Genomic DNA, 9,458 nt, shown 5'->3' with positions numbered 1-9,458 from the left:
TATCTTAAAATATGATAAAAATATTTTTAGTAAATCAAACTGTAAGAGGGGCAACAGACATTAGATATTACCAGAGATATATCTAACATTAGAAGTCTTTTTTCAGATGCAGGAATAAAATAGATTAACTAATGAAACAAATTTTTAAACGTGCTTGCTAATGTTATTTTCCAAGCCAAAAATTAGTCTAGCAAAAAGTGTATTTGTTTTATTTTGGGTTTTGTTGTTGTTTGCTATGAGAATATATAAATGTGGAAAAGTTTTTCAAGTTTTTGAAACCTTAATAATATTATAGTTATATATTAAACAAATATCCTTACTGAAAAGAAAAAAGATGTATGTAATTAGGACCCATCTGGAAAATCCCAGATATGTGATCTTCCTAACCAACCAATGCCAATCTTTAAAGTGCTTTATGCTTCGCTGACTCAATTAAACCATCATTTTTAAACTACACCATTATTTCATGTTCTGCTAAGATAAATAAAATAGCCAATTCAAATAAGACACAATGTTTTCTTACCACATCAACTGTAAGACACAGTTGGTTTGTATGATTTTAGAGAGGTTGAAATGTAAATAAAAAGGGAGTCCTGGGGCACCTGGATGGTGCAGTGGGTTGGGAGTCTGCCTTCGGCTCAGGTCATGATCCTAGGAATCCTGGGTTTGAGCCCCACGTGGGGCTCCCTGCTCAGTGGGGAGGCTGCTTCTCCCTTTCTCTCTGCAGATCCCCCTGCTTGTGCACTCTCTCTTTCTCTCTCTCTCTGGAATAAATAAATAAATAAAAATTTTTTAAAAGGGGGAGTCTTAGAAGAAATATGGCATTCGTTATGTCTTCCAACAGACATGAATTATAGCTTTTATTTCTCTGCTCAGTAAGGATTTTTTTTACAAAAAGTTCTTATGGCTATTATTGATTGCATCTTTTCAAATTATTTTTCCCTTTTTCTATTGAAATATAATTAATATACACTATTATATTAGTTTGAGGTGTATAACATAACGATTCAACAATTCTCTGCATTACTCAGTGCTCACCACAATAAGTGTGGTTATTCTCTGTCACCAAACATTATTACAATCTATGGACAATATTCCCTATGCTGTACTTTTCATTTCCATATCTTATGCATTTTACAACCAGAAGTTTGTACCTTTTTATCCCCTTCACCTATTTCACACACAGCCCCACCCACCTCCTCTCTGGCAACCACCAGTTTGTTCTCTGTATTCAAGAGTCTGGCTTTTTGTTTGCTCCTCTCTTGGTTTCTTTGTTCATTATTATTACATCTTATAAAGAAATGAATCCCGTTGTTAAAAGTATAAGTAAATAAAAGTTTGTGAAGAAAAACCTAAGTGAGAAAGAGGCAGCTGTGGCAACTGTGGCACCCAGTGGCTGCTGCCCTCACGGAAATGGTTCAAGCTATGGTGGCTTGTCCCAATGGGTCCAGTAGTTGGGATCCTCTTTGGCTGGTTTGGCGTATGGCTTGGACTCTAGTCCTGGCTGCTGCTTAGCATCTTTTGTTTCTACCAGTTTTCTATATGGGTTCTTCAGCTTTCGCAACAGTTCTGTGAGCTTCTTTTCAGTAAATTCCTCGTCTGCCTACATCAGCCTGATTTGCAACTAAGAACCTTGACTGGTATTTCTGGATTTCAGCAATTTGTTGACCGAGACCACTGATATAATTAGGAACAAATCCGTAATTCAACCCCTCTAAGGACAGTTAACCAATCTCTTCCACTTCTCTAAACGACCACCTCCAAAAGAGATATAAATCCAGCCAGATTCAACATTAACAGAATAGTTGAACTACGCAGTATCAAAAGGACCCCTAGATCTATTCTTTTAGTGCATAACTCAAAAAGTGACAGAGGGAATATACTGCCTATTTTATAAGAGAATTAAATCACCAAAATAAAATTTGCTGAGAGTTATTCTGATTCATTGGAGAAGCTAGAAAAAAGAAGGAACTTGCAAGTTACCACACCATATACAAGCTACACGGCAGGAACGGATTCCAGTTAATGATACGGACTGCCAATTTCATTAGTTTTACTACCACTGAAGGGTAAAGCAAAAATTAATTAATTTGATAAGCTGATGATTCCTTTGCACTTATTTGCAAAGTTGCCCTACTCCGTTTTATAATTTCTATCCACCTTACCAAAACAATGTTGGCATATCCTTTCTGCTTCAAAGTATTCTGGGGGAGTTGAGGCTCCAGTGAGTTTAGAAGTTGAACATTGTTCTTGAGAAATGCAACTTTTAGTAACACAAATGGTAATCACAGATAACACTGGCGTAGTGCTTCACCACCGGCAGGCACAGTTCTAAGTATTTTATATATACTAACCAGTGTCATCTTCGTAAGAATTCTAGGAGGAAAATATTATTACCCTTATGCTTATTTTAGACACAAGGACACTGAGGCACAAGGGGGTTAAGTTACTTGACTGATAGCACAGGCCACTATGTGGCAGACCTGGGATTTGAACTCAGGTAGGCTCCCAAAGTCCTGTGTTTAGTTGTTAGGATAAGTTGTCCCCTCGTAGAAATTATTTGTTTTTGCTATGACCTATTTGCAGTACAGAGTGGGCGCAACAGAATTTGAACTATAAAAACCCAAACCCGGGCAGTTTACATACTGAACCTCAGATGTTTTTACCTTGTAAAGTGGGAATAACAATAATTGTCCTGCCTACCTCACTGGTTGTTGAATAGAATAAATAATGTATATAAAAGTGCTTTGTGAAAAAAAAAATAAATAAAAAAAATAAAAGTGCTTTGTGAAGTGCTACATGAAGAGTTATTACTTAAATTTTGAATGGTCATGTCAGTAAGCATACGGCTCCAGCCGTATGTGATGTTTCACAAACTAAACTGGGTTACAGCTAGAAGATGGCAGAGCTATGCCTGGACCCCATGGCTGCCCTGTGCTTCTAACTACACCACTACCCTCATTCCTCTGATACTTGGTAGTACATCATGAATTTCCTGTGTCATTTCATTAAAAATAAGAACATAAACAGAAATTATCCTTCAAGAATTTCCCACAAAATGGTTCTCTGGTAGGCCTATACCAGAAATTTCTACTACCAACTTACAAACTGACGGAGGGCAACAGAAAAAGATAGGTCAAGTGAGGAGAGCTATAACATTGGTGTTCAAGCAACCGGAAATGACTCTTGCCTGAGGAAGATTTCTTCCTCCCCCAGCAAGCTGGGACATTCCAGTCAGGGGCCTTTGTGGCTCTGACGCGGAAAGCAGCTCAAATCCCACACAGGAGGAGAATGTTTATCAGTCTGGGAACATTCTCAGGGAAGACAGTGATAACAGGTCTCCCCACATCATCCAGTTACCACTCCAAGCAAGGTCTGTCCATCTTTGGGTAAAATCAAACTAAAATAAAAACCATATAAATAATAATGTTAGTATTCTCCCTCTTTCCCTTCTAGCAAATCCCTTGCTGAGGGTTATAAATCATCCCGATATCATTAAAGTAGAGAATCTATAAACCAACCAAGAAGTATTGGCAAAGTGTCTCCTGTGTAAGTAGTCCATGCATGCACTTGTGGTTCACATGATGCCCTTTAGCAGATTAAACTCTCATAAAACTAACAGGTGAGGACTTCGAAACCATTATATGCCAGATTCTGTGTCACTGTACATAAGTATAAGAAACCTCAAGAAGTAAGCTCCTCGAATGAAGAAAAATGAAAGATAAAAATGAAAAAGCACACCTGAAACTAATGTAACATTGTGTATCAAAAAAAAAAAAAAAGTAAAAAAAAAGACACCAAGAAAGTCTGAGAACACAGAACTCAGGAAGGCCATTTGTGGCTGACTATATATCATAATATATCTGAAGTAAAATGTGCAAGTCATTACTAGAACCCCCTTTTATTTATTTATTTTTTTAAATTTATTTTTGTTTATTTATGATAGTCATACAGAGAGAGAGAGAGAGGCAGAGACACAGGCAGAGGGAGAAGCAGGCTCCATGCACCGGGAGCCCGACGTGGGATTCGATCCCGGGTCTCCAGGATCGCGCCCTGGGCCAAAGGCAGGCGCCAAACCGCTGCGCCACCCAGGGATCCCTAGAACCCCCTTTTAATACATACTAAAGTCAATCTTTCTCTTTTCATATAACTGAAAAATGACAAGTGAGCACCTACCTTAATCCAAAAGAGATCTTTCCATTGCAAAAGCACAAATACCATATATCTTTCCTGACTATGCTGCACTCATTCATTTCTTCATTCACTTCTTCAACAAATGTATTCACTAGAAGGGAGTAGGGGCCAGCACTATGGCAACGGCTTGGCCTATGAAGATGAATTAATTACGGTTCTTGCTGTCTGGACTCAGTATGATCACTCGACAAGTGGCAATAATTATAATGAAGAGGACAAAGAAATTACTATCTCAGCTGAAATTCAGGAAGTAGGCAGAGCTTAAGGAAAGGTGAGGTAAAGTAGTAAACCAGTCTATTTTGGTGGTCTCTGAATAGGTCTCACTTTTCCTAGGTCAGGGAGTATCATTTCTTTTTTCATGCACTTTTGTCCTTTATTGTTCCCTCCTGCTACTTCTCTCACCCTTTTTTCCTCCTGCAGCAAAAGGAGAAGAAAGCCAAAGGAGCTATTTGGTTGACTAGGGAAAAGAGAAGGAGGAAACCTTACAGGTGTTTTGCTATGGTAGGTCCCCCTTTCTTGAGGTGTGGGGGAAAGGAAGGACTGGGTTCTGAAAAAGTGAGATTTTAGTTGCAGAATCATGTGTGAGCTGGAAGGGACCATAGGGGCCATCCTCCTCAGTATCCATGTTATAGCTGGGGACATTGAGGCTTAATGACTAATTCAAGCCAATGAGCGACATTAATGAGACTGGAACTCAGGCTTCTTAACTTCCATGAAGGCCAGAATGGACCAGTGGAGAACTTCTTATGCCCCTTTTCACTGAGTTGGGTGAAGGAGCCGGGGATGGAAACTTCACTACTGCCTTCAGTAGCCTTTTCAACCTTATGTTCTTGACAAGTGGGTAGTCCTTCATTTCTGGGCCTTCAAAGAAATGGAGGACAACTGATTAATCTAGTCACCCCCTAGTATTCTGTTCCTTTAAGAAAACCTCACTATGACCATCTCTCAAAGGATTTTTTTCATATCTTTTATCATTTTTGTTATGCTTCCCATAAATCTGATTTCCCCACATCCTTTTGAAAATGTGATGACCCGGGTCGCCCTGGGGGGCTCAGCGGTTGAGCGTCTGCCGTGGGCTCAGGGTGTGATCCCCGATTCCCTGGATGGAGTCCCCACATCGGGCCCCTTGCATGGGGTCTGCTTCTCTTCCTTCTGCCTGTGTCTGTGCTTCTCTTTCTCTGGCTCTCATGGATAAATAAATAAAATCTTAAAAAAAAAAAAAAAAAAAAAAGGAAAGCAAATGTAATGACCCAATCTGAACCTAGAGGTTTAAAGATTTGTTTGGTGAAATAAAATGGTGTGCTTGTGCTCTGGTCTTTAATGCATCCTACTCTGACTTTTTGGTTTCGCTTGTTACTAAATTTTCAGAACAATGTGTTAGTAATGACCTTACTGATTTTCAACGTGTTGGTAATGACCTTGAGAAATCTGTATTGTCGATTTGTCTTAAGGGTGTCTTCCTGAACATTGTTGCATTTGTGTGACGGCCTGTCTCCCCACACTTCGCCCTCCCGTGTCAGTAATGACCAGGTGGTGGATACACGTCAAGAAAACTAATCACCTTGTAACAGGATTTGGAATGGAATTAATGCGGATCTTGTGCCCTTCCTGTTCCAACTTTAGCAGCCCAAGGTCCCCGACTGCTTAGAGATTAGCTGGTTGGCAAATGCATCCCGAGTCACTTTAGGGTCTGGGATCTCTCCTTGGACCCCGTAGGCAGTGAACTCTGTGAGATCCAACGCTCGAGTTTCTAGGAGGCAGAGCTTGGGTTTGTCACTGAACCTGGCCAGTCCACTCCAGGACGCCCCGTGCGGGTAGACGCATCTCCTGGCATCTGTTTTCAAGGTGATGACCCTGGGTTCAAATGCCGCGAAGTCAACGCGTTCATCCTGCCGGACAAGTTTCTGCTTCTGGACGCCTCTGAGGCTCCGCCAGGCCGCGGTGGAGCGAGGGGGGTGCGGCCGCGGAGCCCTCGGCGGGGGTGCGGGGTGCCGGGAGCACTTGCAGGCAGGCAGGCAGGCGCCCCGGGAGCCCCTCCAGCCCCCTCGGCTGCTCGCGGGCGAGCCTGCGAGCTCTTACCTTCTCCGCTAAGCCCGGGGCTCATCCCACCTGGCGGCGGGCGCGGCGGGGGGGCCGCGGGGGCCGTGACGTCAGCGCTCCGCGAGGGGGCGGGGCCGTGGGGACCGCAGTGCAGCGCGGAGGGGCGGGGCGGGGAGGGGCGGGGCGGGGCGGGGCCTGCGGCGCGTGACCCGGCTGCGGGAGGCCGAGGTGTGGGGGGCGGGGCGGGGCCGGGCGGCGGGCGCCAGGTGGAGCGCTGGGGCGGCGGCGCTTCCTCCTTGGCTCCCCGCCCCTCCTTCTCCTCCCACCTGGGCCTCTGCGGGAGACGCGCACCTGGCGACGGCGGCCGAGCCCCGCGGCGTGCCCGCCTTCTCCGCTCGGGCCGGGTGCCCCGAGCCGCCCCGGGCCCCGGCGCTCGCCCCTCGCCCCTCGCCCCTCGCCCCTCGCCCCTCGCCGGCGCCGCGCTCTCCGGGGGCGGCCTCGAGCGCTCGCTCGTTGATGCCGTTCTGGGGGTGACCCGGCGCGGCGGCGGGGGGCGTGTGAGCGGCCGCGGCTCTGCCCACGTCGGGGCGCGCCTGCCGGGTGGCGGAGCAGCAGCTCGGGTTTCGGGGCGCTGGCGGAGGCCGCGGCGGCCGCGCGGGGGATGTTGGAGCTGAGGCACCGGGGAGGCTGCCCCGGCCCCGGGGCCGCGGGGGCGCCGCCACCCCGCGAGGGAGAGGCGGCCGGCGGCGACCACGAAACCGAGAGCACCAGTGACAAAGTAAGCGGAGCCGCGGGGGGCGCGCACCTGCGCCCTGGCCGGGTCCTGGCTTGGGCCCCGGGGCGCGCGGGGGCGAGGCTGGGGCCGCCGCGCCGCCCTCCGGCCTGGCGCTGTTTGCTCCTTGCTCAGGCGGGGCTGGACCCGGGCACCGGGGCACCAGACACGGGGCTTTGCCCGGAGGGACCACGGCCGCCGCCCGGCAGAGCTGGACGGTTCAGCTCCTTGCCATTGCCTTTGCCTTTGCGGTGGCCCCTCCCCGGCGTCCCAGGCCGAGGCCAGACGCGGGATGGAACCCGCCACCCTCGTAGCTGCCGCCCAGCACGTCTTCTCCGCAGAGGAATAAAGTTGGGAAGGGCTAAAGTTAAGACGTGCGCCTTCGTTCCTCACAGGTCATCGGATCCTGACGCTGGAAGCTTCGCTGATGGCGCCCCCCCCCCCCCCCCCGTTTCCTCTGCCCTTTCTCTGAATGATAGATTTTGGAGGGGGGAGGGGGCGGGGGGGCGCGGGGGAGGGTTGAGAGTATCATACACGTGACACAGTTGTGCTCCTCCAGCTTCTTTGGAGTCCAGGACAGGGCAGCTCTTCCGTCTATAGCGGGCTTCATTTGACCTGATATGCTAATTCATGACTTTTTTTAAAAATTTTTATTTATTTATGATAGTCACAGAGAGAGAGAGAGAGGGGCAGAGACACAGGCAGAGGGAGAAGCAGGCTCCATGCACCGGGAGCCCGACGTGGGATTCGATCCCGGGTCTCCAGGATCGCGCCCTGGGCCAAAGGCAGGCGCCAAACCGCTGCGCCACCCAGGGTTCCCCTTCATGAAGACTTTGAACTCCCATTCTATTAAAGGGTAGAAAAAGAGTCAGGGTTCAGCTTATTCCACAATAGAGTGGTCCAAGTAGGACTTTTGGGAAAACAAAGCACTTTTATGATCTTTTAAACTAGATGGAAATTGACCTTTTAAACTAGATGGAAACTAGATTGTTTCATAAAACCTGTTTATGCAGCTCCATTGTATTTTAGAAGCCCGAAGCTCTTAAAACTATTCCTAGAAGCCTTCTTTTCTAGAGCAGATACTGCCGTTTGAATTACAGAAGTGAAGTGGATTGCCCAAGGTCAAGTCAGTGGCCTTTTGGAGGTAGAATGTATTTCCTGATAACCCTTTCTTCCGGTTTGTACTGTTGTTGAGCCTCACTGGCAGTTCTGATTTGGGGAGGGTTCCACCTGCAACTTGATGTTGATGAACTTGATGTACCCAAGTTATAAAGTCCTGGTAGGAACATGACGGGGTATCATGAAATAATCAATTTAACAGTGATTTCAGGAATGAAACTTTAGAATCAGTGGGATGACAGATCCTTTTATTTTCTACTCTTGATAACAAGGAGGAATAAAATGAGAATCTATGATAGAACATATGTGTCAAGGAATTACACAAAATATATAACAGTTTCCAGTTACTGAAGGTTGGTGTTACAAAGCTAGAAACAGTGAGCTGAGAATAGTCTTTGTGAAGACTGCCTTGGAAACTAGACCAAAAATAGAATTAATTAGGTTGGGATTTGTTTTGTTTTAGCACTGGTATAGTTTAGAATCAAGGAAATACCCGCTTCCCGGTGTTGACTTACTTAATACCGGCAGAAGCTAACAAGCTTTTAATCGGAGAAAACATGTTCAGGAAGTCATGCATAAAATAACTTTTGAATTAATTTAGCTTCTTAACACCCTAATGTATTTAAAAATGGAAACTACTGTGGTTTGATTTAACTCATTAGAACTGTTGTCTCTAGCTATCTGTGAATGGGTTACCTCACTGTGTATTTATTTATTTATTTATAAATACGGTGCTGTTGGTTTTCATTAATACATACCCAGCTGGATTTTGTTTTCTGAGAGTAGATGTTGCCGTCTATTAAGATTCCTTAGACAACAGTGAGCATTTTCAAACTAAAATATTGCTGCACTTTTAGAGTTTATCACAAGGAACCCTTGACTGGGCAGGCTCTGAGAAATTGAACTCTATCCCCTATCTGTCCTTTCTTATCAGGGTGTATATTTGAATGCACCTGTATTTCCAGGTCAAGGGCTGTTTTAAAATCAGTTTGCACATCAGAGGCTAGTTAATATTTGGTCCATTTAAACTGTTTAAGTCCCCTCTCCGTTCAAGTCGACGTGAAGGTAGAACTCTTGGGGAATTAATGAAGTAGAGGAGGTGCATTATATTCTACTGTTCTGGTACACTCCCATACCATTTAGTAATCTTTTTATAGTAGTGTTGGTAACTTGACATTCTCATTGTTCGGGACCTGGAGACATGCTGAGAGAAGGCTCTGTGCTCCAGAGAATGAGCAAGTGAAAGTGTGTCTTACTGCAGGGTAGTGTTTCCAATTGTTAAATGCTGGAGTAATACTTGAAAGATGACAAGACCATCTCCTCAAGGAAACTC

General features: G+C 45.8%; 1 protein-coding gene across 1 annotated transcript in view; it reads left to right on the top strand.

Moving 5' to 3' along the window:
• Window positions 1-6,857: 6,857 nt before the first annotated feature.
• The window catches only part of CDS1 (CDP-diacylglycerol synthase 1), a 67,443-nt gene continuing 64,842 nt past the window's right edge, over window positions 6,858-9,458 (top strand). Inside the window, exon 1 of the mRNA XM_038582238.1 lies at window positions 6,858-7,012. Coding sequence (XP_038438166.1) covers window positions 6,896-7,012 — 117 coding nt within the window. The 5' untranslated portion in view covers window positions 6,858-6,895. The remainder of the gene's footprint in view (window positions 7,013-9,458) is intronic.

This window comes from Canis lupus, chromosome 32 (genome assembly GCF_011100685.1).
Source record: "Canis lupus familiaris isolate Mischka breed German Shepherd chromosome 32, alternate assembly UU_Cfam_GSD_1.0, whole genome shotgun sequence".
NCBI lineage: Eukaryota > Metazoa > Chordata > Mammalia > Carnivora > Canidae > Canis > Canis lupus.
The sequence above is the reverse complement of the archived record's forward strand: the minus strand, read 5'-3'. Positions and strand labels throughout refer to the sequence as shown.